Raw genomic sequence first — 26,625 nt, forward strand, 5'->3', positions numbered from 1 at the left:
GATCTCATTCGGGTTCTTTCTAATGAATAAAAAAAGATTGAAAGCTTGCTTTTGGATTATATCCAAAGTATTCATCATACATATTTTATAGAATAACCTATTAAAAAATAAGAATCCATTCTTTTTCACAAAATTATTTTTTATTATATGCAGAAGGAAGAGGGATCGTTTAACATTTTCTTCTTTCTAAAAATTATCCTGATTTTGTAACTTTTAGAATATTATAGAGTTTTTAATATTAACATTTAAATTATCTTGAGGTTATATTTATCTAATTAAATAAACTACATTAATCTGAGAAACCAGAAGAAAGAAAAGGCAAATAATACTGGGATATACTTGCTTAGAATCATTTTTGCATTCCTGTTCACCCAGGCTTTTTTCTGCATTTGAATACTAGTTTTTGCTGGTCTAGCATAGAAACTATAAATGGAATCATCAGTGCATCATAACAGTGAGGTCACAGTGGCCTTGGAACTCTCTGCTCTTACCTATAACTTTTTAAAGCATAACTCTTACTGTTTCTACCGTTGTTACTCTATTACAATAACAGAATGCAAAAGGGTCATAAAGGAGATGATTTGTTGCTGCAGTTGGTGTTTAAAATCTGAATGTTTTAAATTTGATGGAGCAATGGGGAATGGAGCAAGCTGTACAGCTGCTCCAGTTAATCAAAGGTAGAAAGATATAATCGTGATTTGTATTGGTTGGTGTGGTATTTGAGTTATTTTGTTGATTGGATAAGGAGTATCTTAACTCAGGGTGAGTTATTTTGTTTGAGGTTCAAGTCTTTAAAAGTATCTCAGTTGAGTACTTTATAAAAGAAATTTAATGATCAACCATATATCTCATAAATAGGCCTAAAGTACTCTTTATTATAAATATGTTGTAATATAATTGGCTACATTATGAAAATATTTTTTTCTTCCAGTGTGAAAAACTCAAATTACTGTCTCCCATCATATACGGCTTATAAGAACTATGATTATTCAGAACCTGGAAGAAACAATGAACAGCCAGGCCTCTGTGGCCTAAGTAACTTGGGAAATACGTGTTTCATGAACTCAGCTATTCAGGTAGGTCTTTGTAAACAAAGTGAAACTCATGTTTCATGGAAATCTGTAATACAAGAAGATAGAGTTGGTTTTTCATGCCAGAACATGGGTATATGTTTTGAAAGTTTATTTTTCATGGAAGATTTAAGCATACATATTTGACTCATTCATTCTACTACTGGTAGTAGAACATATGTTTCTCAATTAGGTGACATGTGATTGATTAACATAATGTACAAGATTAAATATCACTTTGCAGAAACATAATATCGAACAGAAAACTTAAGCTGTCTAAGAAGGGGGAAAAAAAAGTAAAAAAGCTAGTGAGTTCCCTCCATTATTCAGTAGAAGTCTATTGCCTTTTGTTTTGTTTTGTTTTCTTTTTTTGTCTTAATGGGAAATTAAAATTTTAAAAAGGAAAATCTTGGGAACTTCTTTTTATATACATATTTTAACAAATCACTTTTCCTTAAAGGCCTTTTAATTTGGGGATATAAGAGATAACTGCCTTTCCCCTTCCCCCTCCCCCCTTTTTCTTTTCTTTCTGCTCTAGTCTATATCCTCTTTCAACTTAACTTTTTAAATATTTATGTCTTTGATTGATTCTGAAGTAATGAGATATATATATATTTTAATATTACTGTTACTGTGTATAAACTTAGGGCTGGTTATTTTATTCCCCTTTTACAGATAAAATGTCTGTGTTTATAAAAGCTCAGAATAATGGCAAACCATTTTTGATTCTTGAATTTTAACCTTTTTTTGGTCAGTCTCTTTTGTGAATTCTGGATTTTTAGTTTTAAATCTAAACTTTTCTGTTCTCTATTCGTATTTTTTTGTTGAATCTCCTATGCCCAGCATGCAGCCTCCAAAGATAGAGATTAAATGCAGGGTGTAGATTGATAAGGACATTATTAGGCATCTTTCTCACTATCTGAGAAAAGGATGACTCTTCACCATTCAGTATTCTAAGTGAATCTTTTTATACGTCGTCATTCATACAGCTGTTTCCTAAATTAACCATTGCCTTTTTATATTCTTGGAAATTAGAATCTGTCATACACTATAGGCCAGGAGTTTGCATCCTTTTAGAAATTGAGTGGGGAAGGCATAATCGATTTCTGGTATTTTGCTTTAGAGTTGAACCACTTGGGAAGTGGCCTATCTGCCTAAGCAGATAGGTTAATATATAGATTAATAAACTCTTCTTTTAAATCTTCTTGGAGTGAGTAATCCTGCTCATAATGTAGTGTTACTTTATTCAAAATAGTTTTTCAAGAATTCTAGCACTAGTTAGACATAGAGACAATTTTTTATCTTTATTTTTCTAGATGAGGAAGAAAACCAAAATGTATTATTATCCTAATAGTTATTAAATAACAAAGTAAAGTACATGGGTGCCTAGCTTTCAGAGATGGGAATGGGACAGACAAATTATAATATCTATCTGTTGGACCATCTCTGGAACATGTTTTATGTAAATTGTTGTCATACCAGTACCAGAAAACCCTGTTCCCAGATCACCAAGTTATATTAATTTGTATATACCTCTTTATCCTTGAACTGCCAAAATTACTTTGGTTCCAGAGGCTTGATATCAGCTAGAGTTTATTTTCCTAGTATGGAAAACCAATCTTGGTGCTTTTTCATAAATATTAATAAAATATTTTAACAACATAGAGATTCGAAATTTGAATCTGTCAGGAGAGCACAAGAGTTTGTGTTGATGCTAATCATTCATGGGAGGCTTGGGCCAGCATTCAGACTAAATTCCTTCTAAAGCAATACTACATCCTAGTTTTTTGTGCCTTTGATACATCTGTTTAGTATTGTCTACATATGGTTAACTGCAGTTTCTCAAAAATGGGTATTAAAATTGAATCTTTAACCAGCCAGGTTGAGCTAGATTTGGCATCGTTTAACTTTCTTGCATGTTATGTTTAAGGTATGATAGTCTTCATTTTATTCATTTTTGCTTCTATTCAAAACTATTTTATTAGAATAAATTGATAGCTCTATTGCAGACCCTCCTAATATAATTTACCATCACGTGTTCCATTTCATCTGAGACATAGCCATGAGTGTGATGGTTTATAATTTTATGATAATAGCCATAAAATTTTTTGATGAAAATTTTAGCAGTGAATATTTTAAGCAGTGGATATTATTTCATGACTATTGCTTAATTTAGTTGGAAACTATACTGTCTCTAAAATAAAATTCTTCAAACAATTTGGAGAAGAGAAAAACGAGTTTTTATTTGTGCAGCTTTTAGCTTTTAGTTCACATCTGGAATTAGAAAAGCTAGGCCTTTAGTTTTATTTTCTTAAAACTTCCATGATTTTTAATTGATTAAGATGTCAGCTCTCAAGCTGAAAATTCACTGTAAGAGGGAGTACAAAATGGTGGCAGTAGCCTTTACTCCTCTATTTCACAAAAATTCATGTAACTTCATAGATCCAAAAATAAAAAGGGTAATAGATAACTAATAGAATAGATTCTATAGGTTTTGTCAGATACTATTTCTTCAATTATGCTTTTTTCAAGTTTCCTTGTAACTTCTTTGAAATTGAAAACAATTTTCATCAATTTTAGAAAATATCAAATATTATTTCTACTGACAATTTGAATTTTAATGTTACCTCTTAAATTAATTCAGTATCCTCCAAATTTGAGTGATCATTTCACCACATCAGGTGGTATAGTATTGACATATGTTAAAAAAAAAGAGTGTAAAAAGTATACTTTTTTAATGTAAGAGTGGGTTATACTTAGCCCATCAGTAGCCTTGAGATAGTGAAATCTTTTGACCACCAGTGATTAAAAACTAAGCAGCACCAATCTGAGTGTGATTTAACATTATTACTGTTATTATTTAATTTAGTGATATTGGTACTCAAGATTGTCTGATATAATGGTATGAATGAGTATTAACCTTTTCTGGTGAATATGGTACTGCCATATAGCACAGTAAAAAATAACAGTACAACAATTTGTCTGGGCATGGTGACTCATGCCTGTAAACCCAACACTTTGGGAGGCCAAGGCAGGTGGATCACCTGCGGTCAGAAGTTTGAGACCAGCCTGGCCAACATGACAAAAGCTCATCTCTACTAAAAAACACAAAAATTAGTCAGGCGTGATGGCGGGCATCTGTAATCCCAGCTACTCGGGAGGCTAAGGCAGGAGAACCGCTTGAACCCGGGAGGCGGAGTTGGCAGTGAGCCAGGATCACACCATTACACTCCAGCCTGGGTGACAAGAGTGAAACTCCATCTCAAAAAAATAAATAAATAAATAACAATTTAAAATAATGTGAATTTTAAAACAATGCAGTATAACAATTAACATAGCATTTACATTTTATTAAGTATTAGAACAAATCTAGAGATGATTAAAGTATATATGAAGATATATGTAGATTATATACAAATACAACACCATTTTATATCAAGAACTTGAGCATCTATGGATTTTGGTATCCCCAAGGTGGAGAGGGGAGCTCCTGTGACCAATCCCCTGTGGATACCAAGGACAACTGTATATCCTGACCTTATGAAGATTACAGCCTAGATATTGTGATTTTCAAACGTTTTGTATTTTAGCATCAAAATCTTTTTTTTTTAAGTTACTGTGGAAAGTTTAATTGTTTCCCCATTATTTAAGTAGATATTGTAAAATTGTTTTGGTTGGGTGAAGTTCCCAGAACCCCATCTGCTTTCCTTTACTTTCCACAATGGCCCCAGAAGCTTTCTCATGGAATCCCAGGACTCTGAGGAATAGTTTGAAAGCCAAAGTCTGGCTTGGAAAAAAAAAAGAAACACGTAAAAAACTAATAATGCAGGTTAAGATCACAGTTTGTGGAGCTACACCACTTGGATTAAAAACATGGCTTTCCTGCTTCTTATAATAACTGTATTTCCCTAAGCAAGTTAATTCCACAATTCATTTTTCTCATTGTCTGACAAGAAAATAATAGTACCCTATCTTAGTAGTTTTCTAAGGGTTATGTGAGTTGATGATTTTAACTCGTAGCATACTGACTGGCACATCATAAACACTGTATAGGTATTATGTAGAAATTATCTCATCTTTTTTTAAAATTCAAGAAGTTAAGCAGAATGACTCTGGAAAGATTCTGTCCTCCATAACCGTTGTGTCTGTTCTTTTTTCTTGAGTCTTTTTCCACATGGACCGTAGTGGACTAAAAAGAAATAATTGAGTGTACTTTTATTTTTCATGTAGTGTTATTGCAGTAGGTATTTATCATCTCTTTGATTTCTGAACTATGCTAATTTAACTCTTCCTAGGCAAGCTGATAAGGAAGGGATATAATAACATAGAATTGTTTATGAATATTCTATTTGTAGGGCACTTGGAAATTCAGAATTCTTGAGTTTGGTTACCCCTAGCCCCTGCCTCCTGAGTAGTTATGATTGTAGGCATGTACCACCGTGTCCCATTGGTTCAAATAATATAATAAGATAATTTTCTAGTGCCCTAAATCTGTTACTCCATCTAGAGAGTGCCCAGTTTTTAAATTTTGCATTATTGGTGATAATTTTAATTAGCATTAGTTCAGTAGATTCAAGAGCACTTCAACCCTTGTCTTTTTCATTGTCAAGGCCTACCTAGGAGGCTCATGGTTAGTTTCCTGAATGAAACACCTCTTCAGATGGATTTGAAGCAGGGGAGTAATGTGGTCTTCTCCATTGGAAAGCAGCATGGCATAAGATGGTTGTTTTCAAAATCTTTACTTGGACATAATAGAGCTCCTTAAATAGATTCTAGGAAGTCCTTGAAAAAAGTGACACTAATCAAAGACATTCATTATTCCTGTCATAAAATATAAAATAAGTTGGGATTTCAAGCATTTTTAAGGTCAGCTTTTTTTTCCCTATGATCTGTTGTTTAGAAAAAAACAATTTCAAAAATTTAGAAGAATGTTGAAAGTTTAAACTTTTTTAAAGATTTAATTTAAGAGAATAAGTAATACTACACAGAAGTAACACTTTTAAGAAACTAGATAGATCTTCATTACATTGTAAAACAGAAAAAGTTATTTCTGAAGCTGTTATTTCTGTGTTACATTACTTCAACTAGCCTGCTCTTGAGACTTTGTTTTTGCATTTATTGGAACTCAGTTTCTCAGAAGTCCAGTTTAACGCAAAACCTTCTAATTTTATTTAAATTACCAACCTTATATTTAAATGAATATAGTTTTCATTGTAAAAGGAAAAACCTCACTTCTGAGACACAAAACACTTTTTAAAAAATAGTTTAGGATCTTGTATTTGTTCTGATAAACTGAGAGTGTGGCCGATGAAAAATTAAAAAATACTACTTTCTAGGTCAGGTTTTCATCCCAATCCAGGATATTAAACTCAATTATGTGAGTTCCTTTCATGTTATGTGCCAGAAATTACATAACACATTGTCATCAAAAATATGTTCAATCCTCTATCAAATGACAACTCAGTCAGGTTATCTATCCATTTTGATAAAAGCCAAAAAAAAAAAAAAAAAGGAAACAACCTTACCTGCATTAGAACCATTTGTTTTTCTCAACATAGATAACAACGTTTTTACTTTTCCCTTTGGACTAGAATACCCCTTCCTTTTTGAAAGAGAACAGAGGTGGGAAAAGAAGAACCTATGTTCTCAGATTATTTTAAGAAAGAGTATATATGGGATAGTTCTATAAAAATTTAGTGTTCACAACTAGGGGAGAAATGGCATCTCTAAAAGAATGCCTTGCACTTGTGTAACTTGGCTAATAATGATTTGTTATGAAAACATGCCTTTCTTAATCTCAGATGTTGACATGAGATTTGATTTGTCACTGTTCACATTATTCTCAGTTAATAAGCAAAGTTCCCTAAGATTAATGCCTCTGTCTGAATTAATCTAGGTTTTTATGTGTTTTATCTGTCCCTAATTCTGTAACAGGAAAATGACATAATAGAGATCTTAGAGAAATAGAGAGGTTCTTTTAAAGAGTTGTAAATTACTACATCTAATTCTAAAATACAGAATGGTTTTACACTATCCTGGCTAGGAAAGTTCAACACCAATTTAATAATATACTTACTAGATAGTATTGTAGTGACTACATCTTATAAGAGAAGTTATTATATAATTAGGCTGAAGTATCGTATCAATTTTTATAATTATTTCAAGGAATCTGTTTGTAATTAAAAGCAAAACATAAGAAATGTCCATCTGTAATCTGTAAGGGGAACTACGGATTTGCTCCCTCCCTGCAAGAAAATAAAAGGAAAGAAAAACTTATTTTAGGTTTACTTTTCTTACTTAAAATCAAGCAGCTCATTCTTTTGATGTCAAAGTGTTTTCTAAAAGATTGCCATTTACTTCTTTACAATGATTTATAAACTATCTGGGCAGGAAGAGGGTCAGTGAGTTGGTTACTTAAACCATTGTTCGATTAATAGTAATATCTAAATCAGTTACTAGTTCTCATATAAACCCATATTAAAACATTAACAGCCCCGTATTGAACCTGCAGCCTCTGTTAATAGCAGTACCCTTCTTTGCATAATGCAGGGGGTTTTTTTATTGTTTTTCACTTAATTTTCTCTTCACAGAAGTCTGTGAGTTAGGGCATAAGTATCTCTATTTCACTAATGAGGAAATTGAAGCAAGGAAAGTTTGATTTCCAGTCACTAAGACAAGTTATTACGAGTTAAAACTGGGTTGTTATTCAGTACATTTTGAGATAATGTATTTTTTTGAAATTATGCCAATCAACCTATAAGAAATGCTTTTGTTTTTTGTGGTAAAATATAACAGAATTTACCATTTTAACCATTTTAAGTGTATAGTGACATTAAGTATATTCACATGTTGTACAATTGTTAAAAATGTTTTTATGTTTAGTTCAAATGATTGTCCCCCATAATACAAGATGCTGTCATTAAGTAGCATTAATGTTGTGCCATTTAAAACAGTTTCCCTAGGAGGTTATATACACACTTAATTCATTTGATGTTTAGAATGTTAAAAACTATTCAAGTACTCCTTTTGGAATTGCTTTTATTCTTCTAAGTATCACTGGTGAATATTTTTCATCCTTCAATGACAAAGTTGATTTTCAAAAGCCAGAAGTTATTCAGAACATTATTTTAAGAATATTGTAGATTATCAAGCTAGGTAATTTTTTTCAAGTAATTCATAAGTAATGAATGACTTATGAAGTCATTTATTCAGCAAATATTTATTGAAGGTCTGTTAGGTGACTTTCACTCTCATAATCACTAATTATGCCATGATGAACAAAACAGTTATTTTCCCTGGAGTTTACAGTCTAATGAGGGAGATAAATATTTAATCAATCATGAATTGTGATAAGTATGATGAAAGAGAAAGTAGAGTGCTAACGGGAGCTTGGAGAGCACCTGATTTAAGCTGGGTGTCATATTTACCAAAAGTAACATGAGCTTTGACCAAAGAATATGTATGAGTTTGGCAGGTGAAGTTAGAAGGACCAAAAACATGTGCAAAGCCGCTAAGAAGGGCAGGTTTGAGGAACCAGAAGAGTAGTTTGTGGAATAATGTATGAAGAGCAGTGAGACAAAATGAGTTTGAAAGAGTAGGCAAAAGCCAGATCATATAGGGAGACTTTAGATTTTAATGTGTTACAAAGGCACTACAGGTTTCAGGCTACCATCTTCTTATCTGGTTTATTCTATTTGCCTGCTAGCTGGTTTCTTTGCTTCTATCCTTACCCTCCTCAATCTGTTCTTAAAAGAACAGCCAGCAATTTGTTTCAAACCTAAGGCATTTTCTGTTACTTAGGCAATAACACAAAATTCCTTCCCATTTCACTCAATGAAAGCCAAAGTCCTTAAAACAAAGTACAAAGCCCTGTAGGATCTAGCCCCATGCTAGCTTATTTCCTATCACTTACCTCCATGCTTACCTTGTTCCATCCTCACCCTCACACGTGCCAAGAGCGTGCCTGCCTTAGGGTCTCTGAACTTGCAGTTTCCTATACTTGTAATATTCTTAAATATTTATATTCTTGCTTTCTCACTTCCATTAGGTCTCTATTATCTATCAGGTCCTTCCTCAGTCACCCTGTAAAAAATGGTGACTGTCCCAACATTCCACACAGTACTCATAACCATCTGGCATGCTTTATATCTATCAGGGCTTTTTGCTTGTCTGTGTATCTTCCCCTACTCCCAACATAGATACCCTCTCCCCACGTCCCCACCCCGTACTCTCTCCCTCTCTCCCTCCCAGGAGGATTTTGTTTTAGTCACTGTTGTAGCCCATTGCCTGGAATAGTGTCTGGCATGTAGAAGGCACTCAGATTAATGAAAGGTGAAGGGAATCACAAGTGTCTCTCTAGTTTTTGGCTTATATATCATAATGACAGATGTAACCATTTAATGAAATTCCAGAGTAGTAGGAAGAAGAACATAGTAGAAGAAGTAAATTTGGGGTGGGGAGGAGATTATGAGTTAATTTTAGGCATGTTCAGTTTATGAAACATCAAAGCAGATGGATCATAGACAGTTGGATATTCTACTATGGAATATAGATCAGAGGCCTAGGCTGGAAATAAAAATCTGCCTGTTGTAGATGGTATTTAAAATCATGGAAATGGTTGTGTCTAAATGAGGGCATCTATGAAAAAGACATCCGAGAACTAAACCCTACAATACATTTGAATGGAGGAATGAGACTTCCTTTGTAATAGGAGGAAAGAAAGGGATTACAGATGCAAGCAATGTCTAGATTTTTTGATGGCTTCCATTATCCCCAAAATACAAGACTAGATCATTAGCTAAGAATGAAAGGGTAAGAAGATTGCTCAGCAGTGTTGAGGTCTCATTTGATATTGGAAAACATCAATTTAGAATGGTATAAATACATTCACTTGAAATTTTTTCCAACAATGTTCAGTTACATGGTGCATAAAACAGATGCCTAGATTCATCTAGAGTTGGAAAGAGAAAGGGGCAAAGGAGTTATTAATAAAAAGCAACCAAACTTGTTTTCTTGTTTTTATTTATTCTTTTTTAGTGAATGGAATTAGTTATTTTTTTTAATTTTTCTTTTTTATTATATTATTATACTTTAAGTTCTGGGGTACATGTGCACAACATGCAGTTTTGTTACGTAGGTATACATGTGCCAAGGTGGTTTGCTGTACTCATCAACCCGTCACCTTCATGAGGTATTTCTCCTAATGCTATCCCTTCCCTATCCCCCCACCCCACAACAAGCCCCGGTGTGTGATGTTCCCCTCCCTGTGTCCATGTGTTCTCATTGTTCAGCTCCCACTCATGAGTGAGAACACGCGGTGTGTTGTTTTCTGTTCTTGTGATAGTTTGCTGAGAATGATGGTTTCCAGCTTCATCCATGTCTCTGCAAAGGACATGAACTCATCCTTTTTTATGGCTGCATAGTATTCCATGGTGTATGTGTGCCACTTTTTTTTATGCAGTCTGTCATTGATGGACATTTGTGTTGGTTCCAAGACTTTGCTATTGTGAAAAGTGCCGCAATAAACATATGTGTGCATGTGTCTTTTTAGTAGAATGATTTTTAATCCTTTGGGTATATACCCAGTAATGGGATTGCTGGGTCAAATGGTGTTTCTAGTTCTGTATCCTTGAGGAATCACCACACTGTCTTCCACAATGGTTGAACTAATTTACACCTCCACCAGTAGTGTAAAAGCATTCCTATTTCTCCACATCCTCTCCAGCATCTGTTGTTTCCTGATGTTTTAATGATCGCCATTCTAACTGGTATGAGATGGTATCTCATTGTGATTTTGATTTGCATTTCTCTAATGACCAGTAATGAAGAGCTTTTTTTCATATGTTGGCTGCATAAATGTCTTCTTTTGAGAAGTGTCTGTTCATATCCTTCACCCACTTTTTGATGGGGTTGTTTTTTTCTTGTAAATTTAAGTTCTTTGTAGATTCTGGATACTAGCCCTTTGTCAGATGGATAGATTGCAAAAATTTTCTCCCATTCTGTAGGTTGCCTGTTCATGCTGATAGTTTCTTTTCCTGTGCAGAAGCCTTTTAGTTTAATTAGATCCCATTTGTCAGTTTTGACTTTGTTGCCATTGCTTTTGGTGTTTTAGACATGAAGTCTTTGCCCATGCCTGTGTCCTGAATGATATTGCCTAGGTTTTCTTCTAGGATTTTTATGGTTTTAGATCTTACTTTTAAATCTTTAATCCATCTTGAGTTAATTTTTTTATAAGGTATTAGGAAGGGGTCCAGTTTCTGTTTTCTGCATATGGCTAGCCAGTTTTCCCAACAATATTTATTAAATAGGGAATCCTTTCCCCGTTGCTTGTGTCAGGTTTGTAAAAAATCAGATTGTTGCAAATGTGTGGTGCTATTTCTGATGCCTCTGTTCTGTTCCATTGGTCTATATATCTGTTTTGGTACCAGTACCATGCTGTTTTGGCTACTGTAATCTTGTAGTATAGTTTCAAGTCAGGTAACGTGATGCCTCCAGCTTTGTTCTTTTTGCTCAGGATTGTCTTGGCTATGCGGACTCTTTTCTGGTTCCATATGAAGTTTAAAGTAGTTTTTTCCAATTCTGTGAAGAAAGTCAGTGGAAGCTTGATGGGGATAGCATTGAATCTATCAATCACTTTGGACAGTATGGCCATTTTCATGATACTGATTCTTCCTATCCATGAACGTGGAATATTTTTCTTTTTTTTTTTTTTTTTTTTTGAGACGGAGTCTCGCTCTGTCACCCAGGCTGGAGTGCGGTGGCCGGATCTCAGCTCACTGCAAGCTCCGCCTCCCGGGTTCACGCCATTCTCCTGCCTCAGCCTCCCGAGTAGCTGGGACTATAGGCGCCCGCCACCTTGCCCGGCTAGTTTTTTGTATTTTTTAGTAGAGACAGGGTTTCACCGTGTTAGCCAGGATGGTCTCGATCTCCTGACCTCGTGATCCGCCCGTCTCGGCCTCCCAAAGTGCTGGGATTACAGGCGTGAGCCACCGCGCCCGGCCGAATATTTTTCCATTTGTTTGTGTCCTCTCTTATTTCCCTGAGCAGTGGTTTGTAGTTCTCCTTGAAGATGTCCTTCACATCCCTTGTAAGTTGTATTCCTAGGTATTTTATTACCTTAGTAGCAATTGTGAATGGAAGTTCACTCATCATTTGGCTGTTTGTCTGTTATTGGTATATAGGAATGCTTGTGATTTTTGCACATTGATTTTGTGTCCTGAGACTTTACTGAAGTTGCTTATCAGCTTAAGGAGATTTAGGGCTGAGACGATGGGGTTTTCTAAATATACAATCATGTCATCTGTAAACAGACAATTTGACTTCCTCTTTTCCTATTTGAATACTCTTTATTTCTTTCTCTTTCCTGATTGCCCTGGCCAGAACTTCTAATACTATGTTGAATAGAAATGGTGAGAGAGGGCATCCTGTCTTGTGCCAGTTTTCAAAGGAATGCTTCCAGTTTTTGCCCATTCAGTATGATATTGGCTGTGGGATTGTCATAAATAACTCTTATTTTGAGATACATTCCATCAATACCTAGTTTATTGAGAGGTTTTAGCATGAAGGGGTGTTAAATTTTGTCTAAGACCCTGTCTGCATCTATTGAGATATTCATGTGGTTTTTTCATTGGTTCTGTTTATGTGATGGATTATTTTTATTGATTTGCGTATGTTGAACCAGCCTTGCATCCCATGGATGAAGCCGACTTGATCATGGTGGATAAGCTTTTTGATGTGGTGCTGGATTTGGTTTGCCGATATTTTCTTGAGGATTTTCGCATCGATGTTCATCAGGGATATCGGCCTGAAATTTTCTTCTTTTGTTGTGTCTCTGCCCGGTTTTGGTATCAGGATGATGCTGGCCTCAAAAATGAGTTAGGGAGAGGCCGGGCGCGGTGGCTCACGCCTGTAATCCCAGCACTTTGGGAGGCCGAGGCGGGCGGATCACAAGGTCAGGAGATCGAGACCACGGTGAAACCCCGTCTCTACTAAAAATACAAAAAATTAGCCGGGCGCGGTTGTGGGCGCCTGTAGTCCCAGCTACTCGGGAGGCTGAGGCAGGAGAATGGCGTGAACCCGGGAGGCGGAGCTTGCAGTGAGCCGAGATCGCGCCACTGCACTCCAGCCTGGGCTGGGCGACAGAGCGAGACTCCGTCTCAAAAAAAAAAAAAAAAAAAAAAAAAAAAGAGTTAGGGAGGAGTCCCTCTTTTGTATTGTTTGGAATAGTTTCAGAAGGAATGGTACCAGTTCTTCTTTGTGCCTCTGGTAGAATTTGGCTTTGAATCCATCTGGTCCTGGGCTGTTTTTGGTCAGTAGGCTAATCAATTACTGCCTCAATTTCAGAGTTTTTTTAGTTGTTGTTGTTTTTGAGACAGAGTCTCGCTCTGTCGCCCAGGCTGGAGTGCAGTGGTGTGAGCTCGGCTCACTGCAAGCTCCACCTCCTGGGTTCACGTCATTCTCCTGCCTCAGCCTCCCAACTAGCTGGGACTACAGGCGCCCGCCACCACACCCAGCTAATTTTTTGTATTTTTTAGTAGAGATGGAGTTTCACCATGTTAGCCAGGATGGTCTCGATCTCCTGACCTCATAATCCACCCACCTCGGCCTCCCAAAGCAATTTCATACTTTTTTATGGGCCTATTCAGGGATTCAACTTTTTCCTGGTTTAGTCTTGGGAGGGTGTATGTGTCCAAGGATGTATCCATTTCTTCTAGATTTTCTAGTTTATTTGCGTAGAGGTGTTTATAGTATTCTCTGATGAGTGGTGATATCCTCCTTTATCATTTTTTTATTGCGTCTATTTGATTCTTCTCTCTTTTCTTCTTTATTAATCTGGCTAGTGGTCTATCTATTTTGTTGATCTTTTCAAAAAACTAGCTCCTGGATTCATTGATTTTTTTGAAGGGTTTTTTGTGTCTCTGTCTCCTTCAGTTCTGCTCTGATCTTAGTTATCTCTTGTCTTCTGCTAACTTTTGAATGTGTTTGCTGTTGCTTCTCTAGTTCTTTTAATTTTGATGTTATGGTGTCAATTTTAGATCTTTCCTGCTTTCTCTTGTGGGCATTTAGTGCTGTAAATTTCCATCTGCACAGTACTTTATTTTTGTTTTGTTTTGTTTTAAACATATTTTTATTTTTTATTTTTATTTTTATTTTTTTTTTTTTGAGACAGAGTCTTGCTCTGTCGCCCAGACTGGGGTGCAGTGGCCGGATCTCAGCTCACTGCAAGCTCCGCCTCCCGGGTTTAGACCATTCTCCTGCCTCAGCCTCCCGAGTAGCTGGGACTACAGGCGCCCGCCACCTCGCCCGGCTAGTTTTTTGTATTTTTTAGTAGAGACGGGGTTTCACCGTGTTAGCCAGGATGGTCTCGATCTCCTGACCTCGTGATCCGCCCGTCTCAGCCTCCCAAAGTGCTGGGATTACAGGCTTGAGCCACCGCGCCCGGCCAACATATTTTTATTATAAAATAAACACATATAAAAACATGAATCAGGTGTATGGCTTAATGAATTATAAAATGAACACTGTCCAGGTCAAGAAATAAAACTGTGCCCCGCCAGCCTAAGAACTCCTTCCCTGTGTGCCCTCCCAGCGACAGTCCCTCTCTCCCATCAAGAAGGGACCGCTTCTCTAGTAATAACTTCCTTGTGTTTTCTTTTTACGGTTTTCTCAGTGGAATGTACACCTAGACATTACAGGTTAGCCGTGTCTATTTTTTTTTAGCAGTAGATGTTTAGATATGACTTTTTTTTTTTTTATAACTTTAAGTTCTAGGGTACATGTGCATAACGTGCAGGTTTGTTACATATGTATACTTGTGCCATGTTGGTGTGCTGCACCAATCAACTCGTCAGCACCCATCAACTCATCATTTACATCAAGTATAACTCCCAATGCAATTCTTCCCCCCTCCCCCCTCCCCATGATAGGCCCCGGTGTGTGATGTCCCCTTTCCCGAGTCCAAGTGATCTCATTGTTCAGTTCCCACCTTTGAGTGAGAACATGCGGTGTTTGGTTTTCTGTTCTTGTGATAGTTTGCTAAGAATGATGGTTTCCAGCTGCATCCATGTCCCTACAAAGGACACAAACTCATCCTTTTTTATGGCTGCATAGTATTCCATGGTGTATATGTCTGCACAGTACTTTAAATGTGTCCCAGAGATTCTGGTACGTTGTGTCTTTGTTCTCATTGGCTTCAAAAAACATCTTTATTTTTGCCTTCATTTCGTTATTTGCCCAGTAGTCATTCAGGAGCAGGCTGTTCAGTTTCCATGTAGTTGTGCGGTTTTGAGTGAATTTCTTAATCCTGAGTTCTAATTTGATTGTGCTGTGGTCTGAGAGACTGTTTGTTATGATATCCGTTCTTTTGCATTTGCTGAGGAGTGTTTTACTTCTAATTATTTGGTCAATTTTAGAATAAGTGCAATGATGTGATGAGAAGAATGTATGTTTTGTTGATTTGGGGTGGAGAGTTCTGTAGATGTCTATTAGGTCTGCTTCATCCAGAGCTGAGTTCAAGTCCTGAATATCCTCATTAATTTTCTGTCTCGTTGATCTGTCTGATATTGACAGTGGGGTGTTTAAAATACTCCACTATTACTGTGTGGGAGTCTAAGTCTCTTTGTAGATCTCTAAGAACTTGCTTTATGAATCTGGGTGCTCCTGTATTGGGTGCATATGTATTTAGGATAATTAGCTCTTCTTGATGCATTGATCCCCTTACCAGTATGTAATGCCCTTCTTTGTCTCTTTTGATCCTTATTGGTTTAAAAATATGTTTTACCAAATATTACACAACTCCTGCTTTTTTTTTTTTTTTTTTTCCCATTTGGTTGGTAAATATTCCTCCATCCCTTTATTTTGAGCCTGTATGTGTCTTTGCACATGAGATGGGTCTCCTGAATACAGCACATTGATGGGTCTTGACTTTTTATCCAATTTGCCTGTGTCTTTTAATTGAGGCATTTAGCCCATTTACATTTAAGGTGAATATTTGTTATGTGTGAATTTGATTCTGTCATTATGATGGTAGCTGGTTATTTTGCCCATTAGTTGATGCAGTTTCTTCATAGTGTTGATGGTCTTTACAATTTGGTATGTTTTTGCAGTGGCTGGTACTGGTTGTTCCTTTCCATGTTTTTAGTAGCTAATTTATTTAGCTGACTCAACGAGCATCCACTGAGTTTCTACTATGTGCCACGCATCATTCTAGACCTTGGTATACACAATTTTAAAAGACAGTACTTGTCCTCTAGAAGTTCATGGTTTAGTGAATGAGGAAGACATATAAATAAGATATAATATGTTATAGAATAGAAAACGTGATCAGCAAAATGTCATAGAAGCAAAGTTCTTTCTTTGAGTCATTGGGACATAAGTGAGGCTTTATCAGGAAGGTGAAATTTGAGTCACATTTTTATTTCATTTATTAGAGCATATTACTGTCCATTATGACTTTGGTTCATTTGGTCATAAAATAGACAATTACCAGAGATGCAGATTAAAACATAGCTCATGCTAGTTTCTACATTTTTTCACCTCAGAAATTCCCATATCAGAAATCTGTTTTACCACAACAAAAACACGTTGTTGACACACTCAATAAAAAATGTTGAAATCCTTTATATACCAACTGTTTTTTTTCCTTTTTTTTCTGCTACCTGATTTATTTTATTTTATTTTTTCATATGCCAACTACTGATGCTTTTTCACACATGTGCCAGCTCTAAAAAGAGGAGTACCTAAAGTATCTTGAGCAATATATAATGCTTATTCTTAATGCCTCAATTATATACCAGATTTGGTGTATATCACATAATGCTGCTTCTGTTATATACTACATTTGTTACATAATTGAGGCATTATGAATAATTTCTAGGGCTTTTCTAAATGCAGTTTTCTGTACTTCGTCAGGAGAAGACTTCTAATAAGTGTTTTTAAAATGAAACAAATTTGTGACCAAAATGTTACTTTTTTAATAAGGGAATCCTTAATATTAATAGTAGAATACGTACATTTAGTTTCCTTTTATACTTACAGTAGTCTCATTGTATAATAACATACCAAAAATATGTCTGTCGTCATGATGATACCTGGAGCCTCTGTTACCATCTCTGAGACCTGTTCCCATCTCTGAGACCTGTTCCCTTGTTTCCTTTGTTTTATACTTATTTTTTTGTTTGTTTTTTTTAAGACAGAGTCTCGCTGTATCGCCAGGCTGGAGTGCAGTAGTGCGATCTCGGCTCACTGCAACCTCTGCCTCCTGGGTTCAAGCAATTCTCCTACTTTAGCCTGCCGAGTAGCTGGGACCACAGGCATGCACCACCACACCAGCTAATTTTTGTATTTTTAGTAGAGACAGGGCTTCACCATGTTAGCCAGGATGGTCTCGAGCTCTTGACCTCGTGATCCGCCCATCCCGGCCTCCCAGAGTGCTGCGATTACAGGCATGAGCCACTGCGCCTGGCCTTGTTTTATACTATTAACCTCACCTTCACTGTCTTTCTTCCTTTCAGCATATATACATAGTCAAGCATTTTTTTCAGATGGGAAGTAGAGTAAGGGAGACCCATGACCTTGAAAAGGATGATCTGTGCTTTCCCCCTACTTTCCCATCTCCCATTCACTAGTCCTTATCTCACCACAGCCTGTCAGCTGCTTAGCATGGTAGGTCAAAGCATGGATTTTGGAACTAGACTGCCTGTATTCAAATCCTAATTCTGCCACTTACAAGCTGTGTGACCTTGGATAAGAAACTTCGTAGTTTCTTCATCTGTAAAATGAAGATAAAGTGCTTGGGAAGTGCTTGGCACATGTAAACATATAAAAATATCAAGTACTGTTATCATCACACCACCCTATAGAAATTGCTTTTGATTAGGTCACTCTGGACCTCCTGTTTGCTAAGTTCCTTGTACCCCCTTTACCTTTGAGAATTTGACATCCATTTATATACTAACATCCAAAATTTGTCTCATGCATAATTCTGTCTTTGAATTTCCCTCCAATGTGTAACTGTTAAGTGGACATTCCTGCCAAGTTAAACTACATGTAACTTAAACTCAAGATGCCTACTTACACTAATCTTGTTTTATTTCCTACACTTTCTTATAGGTACAACCTAGTAACCCAAGTCAAAAACTTAAGACTTACCCCAAGTCCTGTTCATTCTACTTCTTATATAGCACATATTTTGCCCTTTCCTCTCCTACTATTACATTATTTCAATTCTTAAGCATCTTTTTTGTGAACTCTCAAAATATATCTGTGTCATCTTTGTTCCATCATTTGTCCTCTTCAAATGTGTTGAATATACTGCTTCCAAATTTATTGTTTTATAAAGGAAATATGATTATTATATGTTTAAAACCTGTGCCCCGTCACCTGAAGGATAAAATTCAAACTGGATTCTGTCTACCTCTTTAGCCAAAACTACTTTCAATTCTTAGAATTGATTGTTTCAAAACTCTTTGTATATACTGTTACTGCCTCCCTACTTGCCTTTTTCACACTTTCCGTCTTTCTTCTATCCATTTCTCATGGACAAATACGTATTATGTGGTGAGAACTGTGAAAGCAGAGGTTATCTTTGGTTCTCTTTTATATCCCCAGTGTTAGTATAGTGCCAGATAATCGTAAGCACATTAGAACAGTGTTTCTTACAATGTGTCTATGGACAAGATAATTCTGGTCAACAATAAAATAAGCACAGAAATTGTAAGTGATCAAAAATCTCTATAGCAATATGATAGGGTAATTTTAAATCAAGTTTAATAATGAAAAGCAAGACTTGTTTTTTGTATGGTGTTTTTAATTTAATTTTTCTAGCAGTTCAAAATTAGTCCTTTCCATGTAATTATTGCACTTTTACACTTAAAGTTTCTACCTGAAGTGCCTTCTAGGTCATTGAGAAACATAGAAAATTATCTTCCATATAGATTTAGATGAAAGTGTATTTTGCTGTGGAACTAATCATTTGAAAACTGGGAATAGCACCAGGAGGTAAAAATAGCTCGAGCTGAAATATTTGGGTTTGTATATGAGCTCTGCACCTTTTCTTCTGTGTATGTGAGTAAGCAGGTTACTTATCCATTCCAAGACTTAGTTTCTTCAGCTCTAGAACAGGAGATAACACTTACTAAATTTGCTTTTCAGAGCTGTTGCAAGAATTAGTGAAATGTACATCAAGATATATTTTAATAAAAATAATGTGTTCAGTATTTAAAAATTAGTCCTTTCACACACATGGTTTGCAAACCACTGCATTAGAAAAGATTATTTACCAGAATTATTTGGAACTTGACCTGAGCTATCTAAACTCCCAAAGAGCACAGTAATTTTAATAAGAATTATAGCACGTAATATATATTTATTTCTTGCAGCTGAAGGGTCAGAGAACTACCTATATATGTATAATAACTCTTGGACCATATACGGTCCTGCAAATGCAGTCGATTGGCTAGCACTTGAATTGAGCTGGCATGTTAGTCACAGCCGGACAGATCATATCAGCACCACCATGGAAATAGTTCCTTGAAATATTTCACAGTGAATGATAGGAAAAAAATTCTTTTAGAACATTATTGGTATACTTACAGAGATTCTTAAAGTAATGATCTCTTAATAAATATTTGTTGAACAATTATTTAAAGTTTTTTTATTACAAAAATGGCTTGATTATTTCTCTTAAAGAATGTAACAAATCAATAAACTTTAAAAAAAAATCCGTTGTCCCTTCCTGTATGCCTTTGCAGAAGAACTAAGACTTTAATTAGTAAAATCATACAATGCTTAATATTTATTTATTCAAAATTGTTTCTTTACTGAATATTATAAAGAACCATTTTTTCATAAATCCTTTGACTGTCTTGCTTGCCTAAAAAGTTAATTCTTTTAAATTTCATTGTGAGCCAGTTTTGAATTATTAATGGAGTAGGAAATAATGTAACTTAACATTAAAATTGAATTCCATTCAATTCTTCCATTTAAGCTTCCATTCTTTAAAATAAATGTAACTTACACCAACATTTCTTAATGTTATTAGAACCTTCTGGTTTTAGCATACTTCCCATAAAGTGAATATATGAAATTTTTTTAAAATTCATGAATAGCCTGTCACTAAAATAAAATAATGAAATCAGACAACTGCTGACATAATCTAGTATTAATAGTTTCAAAACCTTATTTAAAAACAACTTATCCTAATCTTCTAGCCTTTTTGCTGGTGAAATAATTATCACAGAGACTTCCACTTTTATCTGTGTCATAAGTGAATCCTCTATCCATATTTTTTTGGCTTTCAATATGAAAATTAATGGTCTTCATATAATCATGGCTTTTTTAACATTGACATCTCTAGTTACAGAATTTACTCACTGCAAGTAATAGGGTAGTCTTTTTGACAGACTTAGAATTCTCCTTCCTTGGTGCTATGTAGATGAGGGCAAAAAAGGATTGACATTTCTTTGCTAGCCAACAAAATGTTTCCCATCAGTATCAGTATTTGTACTTCCTAGAATTTTGATAATTCTTCATTGAATTCAAATAGTATGTGAAGAAGAAATACCATAGAATTTGAAAGAAGGGACAACAGTGGGGACTTTAGATGAAGTTTAATTTTATTCATGTCTTAAGCATAGGGACCAGATTAATGATATATATTTAAGTGTTAGGACAACATCCTTGTCCAGGTCAAAAACCTTGCTTGTAAAACTAATTTTATTTAACATTTTAATATTTTAAGCAGAGTATGCTAGTTCTGTTTTCACTGACGGGGGGAAAAAACAGTTAAAAGTCTTAAAAAAATAGAGGAAAATTATATCCATTTCTATTTTACTTGCCTAAGTTTGTTCTTTTTCTAAAGTTGAAGAAAAATGGAGATATAAAGTAAAACAGAGCTGTAGCTATATTTGCTTTCCCAAAATATGTGATCTTCAGAATTGATCTCTCAAATTTAATGAGATTTACCTTTCTTAGAAAAAAAATAACAAAAATAAGAACATCAAGTGACTTAAAATGTATCATTTTAAAAATCTACTTGATGAAGAAACAGGCCTATATTTGTAGTTTTTAATTGAAAAAATTTACCTCAAACTTTGCTATGTTATCCACTCGTGTAGCATTACAGAACTAGAGCCAATATCCCAATATTAGTAGATTGCTTTGGAATCATACAGTACCTTTTCAGAATGCTTATACTATTGTCATGATGAGTTAGAAAACAATTGGCATGGCAAATCTAAAAATTATTTTCATCTAACCTTAAAATCCAGAAAAAAACTGTTTGAGAGTATTCCAAGATGACTTTAACCATGGATTACTTCAGGTTTTATTTTATTTTTTAAATCATAACAAACTAAGAATGAATCCCTTATTATATTTAGATTGGGCTTTTATTTTTAGTACTGGTCAGTTAGAAGGTATAGCCATTTTTTTAAGGGTTGTGAGTGGTATTACATTTTGATCAGTTATAGAATGAGTTACACAACTCAAAAGCTTTAGGTAATCAAAAATTAAGTTTGTTTTCTTTCCTGTTCTAGTTACCGGTTTACTAAAATAGTGAGCATACATGATCACTTGAGAATTGGGCTTCTGGAGCACCTGAACAGAAAGGGAGTGGTTCATATTCAGCATTACAAAAGACAACTTTCTCTTTTTGAAGGGGATTACTTTGGCTATTTTCCAGGTACTGGGGAAATTCCAAATGCATTACAAGTTATTGGGATGGCTATTAATTATTCATTTCCTAAAATATGTTGACTGAAGACTTGAGATTTGGTTATATAATAGAACATTATTTGACTTCATCAATTTATAAAAAACTGATGTAGAAATTTAGCAAAATACAAAATTGAGACTCTGACATGCAGCTGTTATATTTTTTCAGAGGACTCTAGAAACATTAGGCTTATTAGTCAGAACATACTTAGTAGAAGTACTTTCTGAAAGTAATGGAAGAGCAATAGAATTTGTGCATGTGTATATAAAGAAAAGTTACGTGCAATGCATTGCATCTTTCCAAGTAATTACATAACAAAAGAAAATCATTCTGCGTAATATTTCAGTTTTAGGATATTAGGTTAAGGAAGGGTATTTATAACTAGAGAGTTTTTAATAGAGAATTAATACTTTAATAAAGAATGCATAAACCATTCAAATATTTTTATAAATAATTCTTCAGGGTGTAATTAATTGCCTGAATATATTGAACCATATCACAGAGTGTCCATTGGATGAGACATTTGATTATTTAGAATAATTCTTTTTTAGAATTTTTATGTCTGCTTCCAGGTTGAAGATTCAGGGGAAATGATCTTCATAAAAATATATTTCCAAACATATTTCTTTTGCATACTTTTTACTTATGGATTTATCTTGATAGTTGTTGGGGAAGTCATAAGGGTTATTTTCCTTCATTAGGAAAACCTTTTTAGGCATTATTTGGACTTTTATTTTTGAACATGGAGAACTTTGGGCTGCATGCGAATTATAGCAGGTTGCAATTCAGATCTCATTTTAGTCAAGTTTTTTCTCACTGCTCTAAGTGTCTCTAAAGACTACTTCTAATCTTTCTATCGTACAAGTTTCCGTTCATTCCACATACCTTATTGAGTGTGCCCGATACTGTGATAGACCCTGAGGTGCAAGGGTGGATAAGACATAGACTCTGCTCTCAAGTGCAGTGTAATTGAGTTCGAGGTATCAAGTTAGCCCAGAGAAAGGAATATTCGTTCTTGATACACAGAGAAAGATATGACATTTAGAAGAGATGTTGAAGTAAGTGTTTAAGAATAAATAGGAATTTCTTATAGGGGATGCATATTCTAAGAAAGGCAAGAATGCATGCAGTCTCAATACATTAAACTAAGGAATATGTTTTAAGATGCCTAATTCAAATTCGAGTACTCTTATTACTTGCAGTTTCCCATAGAAAATGTATATGAAGGCACAAGTAGAGAACCACAAAGCCAGTTCGAAACCCCAAAACCACTTAGCAGTCACTTCTCACTAAATAATTGTCTTGCACATAAAATAGCCATTCTTACCATTCCTCATGGATCAGCTTTTCATCATAGCTCATGTTCTGAACTCTCCTTTCTGAACTCTCCAACAGTCATTATATCATAGTTAGTGAATTCCAAAAGTCTACCATATATTAAACATGAAATTTAGTTTTTTAATCATTACTCATGGATCAACTTTTCATAATAGCTCATGTCCTAAACTTTCCAACCAGTCATTATTACCATGGTTAGTGAGCTCCAAACTTTCGTATTTGTGAAATATGAAATTTAGTTTTTTAATCCTTAAATTTCCAAATGCTGTTGTCAGTTTTGTGTACTAATAACTTACATAGGAGCATTTGAAAATATTTAAATATAAAAATATTTAACCCTAGTTATTAAGTACATTGACTTGTTAATATAAATTTTTTTCTTTTTCTCTTTTTCATTAAAAATTGGAACTATTAGTACCAAGTGTTTTTCTTTAGTCTGGGTATTGCTTTATTTTTAACATGTTTCAGTTCTACCCAATTTGAAGACCAACTGCAGGTACCATTGTGATATAAACAAAAATGTGGCTTAAAAAATATGTCTTATGATCAGTCACATAGCCTCATATTTGGACCTTATTATATTAGCGACACATTTTGAGATCTAGTTCTCCTGAAACACCGAAGTTTTAGCATTTGTCAATGTCAGGCAATTGAACTCCAATAAATTAACAGGGGCATAGCTCCAAATGGCATGAAACTGGTAGACATGTCACAAAACTTACAAGTAGCCACAAAAATAACATACTAACTAATACTGTTTATATAATCTCTTTTGTGTTTCATAATACATTCATATATATTCTCAGTTTTTATTAAGAACAACCATGGCTGTTGCAGGAAGTTTTGTCCTGTTTAATAGTCCAGGAAGCATTGAGAGTAGAGATATTCGCATAGGCACAACACATATCTGATTTTTAGTCCATATTATATCACTCAGTAAAGTGTCTTACAGGATAAAAGGGAAGTTTTCTTGCTACCTACATATGGAAGACTTTTAAAACATATGTATCTTTAAGAAAAGAATTGTTTTGGGATAGTCTCATCTGATAGGAAAATGGTTTTTTTATAGTAGAAGAATCTTCGCGATAGATACTTCAGAACTGATTATTTTCATTACTGACCCAATAAAATTATATATTTTTAATTTTATGTATTTTTTTAAAATTTGTATGGGTACATAGTAGCTGCATACATTTAGAGGGTACATGAGATATTTTGATACAGGAATTCAGTGTATAATAATTACATCAGGGTAAATGAGGTATCCATCACCTCAAGCATTTATCCTTCCTTCATGTTTCAAACAATCCAATTATGCTCTTTTAGTTATTTTTAAATGTACAATAAATTATTGTTGACTGAAAATTATCTCTGTTCATTAAAACATAGTATTTAATTGCAGACAGTCCAAGTAACTAGTGTTCTTATAATTGTCCAAAATGTTCGTGTTCTAAGATAGCCTCATGTGAAAATGTTAAATAATGAATTGCATAAAGTAATTACTAATCAAACTACATTATGACCAACATTAAGAAACTGGCTTCAGCCAGGTGCGATGGCTCACGCCTGTAATCTCAGCACTTTGAGAGGCCAAGGTGGGTGGATCACTTGAGGTCAGGAGTTCAAGACCAGCCTGGCCAACATGGTGAAACCCCATCTCCACTAAAAATACAAAAATTAGCCAGGCATGGTTGCACAGGCCTGTAATCCCAGCTACTTGGGAGGCTGAGGCAGGAGAATTGCTTGAACCTGGGAGGTTGCAGTGAGCTGAGATCACGCCATTGCACTCTGCTCTCTAGCCTGGACAACAGAGTGAGACTTCATCTCAAAAAAAAAAAAAAAAAAGGAACTGCTTCTTTTTTCTATCAGAATGATGACATTGAATACTGATACAACATCACATGGGACATGGCAATATTTTTAATTGTTTGATTTTTTTTTCCATTTATGCCTTGAAATTTACCAAAAATTATGAGAACTTTTAATATTTTAACTGGTCTGTATACTATTTTAAGAACATATTGACTCATGGTCTGGTGCAGTGGCTCACAACTGTAATCCCAGAACTTTGGGAAACCAAGACGGGCAGATCACCTTTTGTCAGGAGTTCGAGACCAACCTGGCCAACATGGCAAAACCCCGTCTCTACAAAAAATACAAAAATTAGCCAGGTGCGGTTGTGGGCGCCTATAATCCCAGCTACTGGGGAGGCTCAGGCTGGAGAATTGCTTGAGCTCGGGAGGTGGAGGTTACAGTGAGCCAAGACTGTGACACTGCACTCCAGCCTGGGTGACAGAGTGAGACTCCGTCTCAAAACAAAAAATAAAGTGAACCTATTGATTCCTAATGATATTTTCAAGATGAGGGTGAAAAGGATGGTATTTTTATGAGGGAGAAACATCAGACATCATCTTAGTTTTTAAACTAATATGATTTGGGTATTAGTAGAACAGTTATATTGACTATTGAATTTATGTATTTATATGTGTTTATACAAATTGTTAGGAAGTGTCGCTTGTTAGAATATATGTTCAACAAATAGAATGTTTATTTGGGCCCATTTAGGACTAAATAGCTTACATTTAAATATTGGTTATGATATTCTCACAGATAACACAGGCAAATTATCATTAAAATGATTTGTATTTTGTTGTTATTTGTTAACATTGAATTATAATCAGTTTGAAACCAGCATGTATCACTGTGAAAATAAATGCTGGTCTCTGTTTCAAGGAGTTTTTAAAAATCAAAGCAGAGGATCATTTACAAAGCAGGTAGTGGATTGAATGAAAAATCAGACAAAGGGGCAGAAAGATTTGTAATAGGTACTGCCCTTCTTACAGTTTAGCATTTAGGTAGAAGTGCTTGAAGATATTTTTGAGATTATTCTTTACAAATATATTTTTCCTCCATTTAATAGTATTTCATTCAACAAAAATTTATTGACCTCTCTATGCCAAACATTGAAGGAAAAGAGTAAAAATCAAGAGGATAAATGCATTAGTAAGTACAGGCAAAGATATTTTTAGTAAGCATACATTTATTGTGAACATGCTCAGTGACAGGTGACATAGTGCTCAGTGCTGGCAATATAAATAAGAATACCCTGGTACCTCCTTTCATGGAGGTCTCAGTTCATTTGGCAAAACAAACTAAAAATTAAAGTTACAGTATATTATCAGATAAGTGCTATAATAAAAGTAAGTAGTAAGCATTAAGGAAACATACAGGAGAAAACACTATAAGGAAATCTAAGGGAGGCTTCCCAGATAGGATACTAGAATCTTGATGGATTTATAGAAGTTAGTAAGGCCAAAAAAAAAGTACATTTCCAAGTAGATGGAGTAATGTTGCAAACTTTCAGAGTGAGAGAACATGTGGAGGAATGACTAATTAAATAAAGCTGGAAGAGTTGAAAAGAAAAGAGTATTGACAAAGGATGAGGCTACATAGATGAGCAAAAGACAGACCCTTCTAAGAATCTGGGCTTCCAGTCTGTAAGCA

The 26,625-nt window shown here is 34.9% G+C and overlaps 1 protein-coding gene across 22 annotated transcripts in view; it reads left to right on the forward strand.

The window, feature by feature from the left end:
* Positions 1 to 26,625, forward strand: part of USP15 (ubiquitin specific peptidase 15) — a 148,599-nt gene that overhangs the window by 95,544 nt on the left and 26,430 nt on the right. For 15 of the 22 annotated variants that reach the window (XR_012420423.1, XR_012420424.1, XR_012420428.1 and 12 more), the window contains one exon: positions 932 to 1,076. Coding sequence is in view for 12 of the 22 variants with exons in the window: in XM_065524510.2 (XP_065380582.1) it covers positions 932 to 1,076 (145 nt within the window). In the remaining 10 variants the exon portion in view is untranslated. Of the gene's footprint in view, positions 1 to 931; positions 1,077 to 21,604; positions 21,751 to 26,625 lie in introns of those variants that run through there. The other 7 variants (XR_012420427.1, XR_006690523.2, XR_012420425.1 and 4 more) reach the window with 3 other exon arrangements.

The sequence above is a fragment of the Macaca fascicularis genome, chromosome 11, assembly GCF_037993035.2.
Source record: "Macaca fascicularis isolate 582-1 chromosome 11, T2T-MFA8v1.1".
In the NCBI taxonomy this organism is placed as follows: domain Eukaryota; kingdom Metazoa; phylum Chordata; class Mammalia; order Primates; family Cercopithecidae; genus Macaca; species Macaca fascicularis.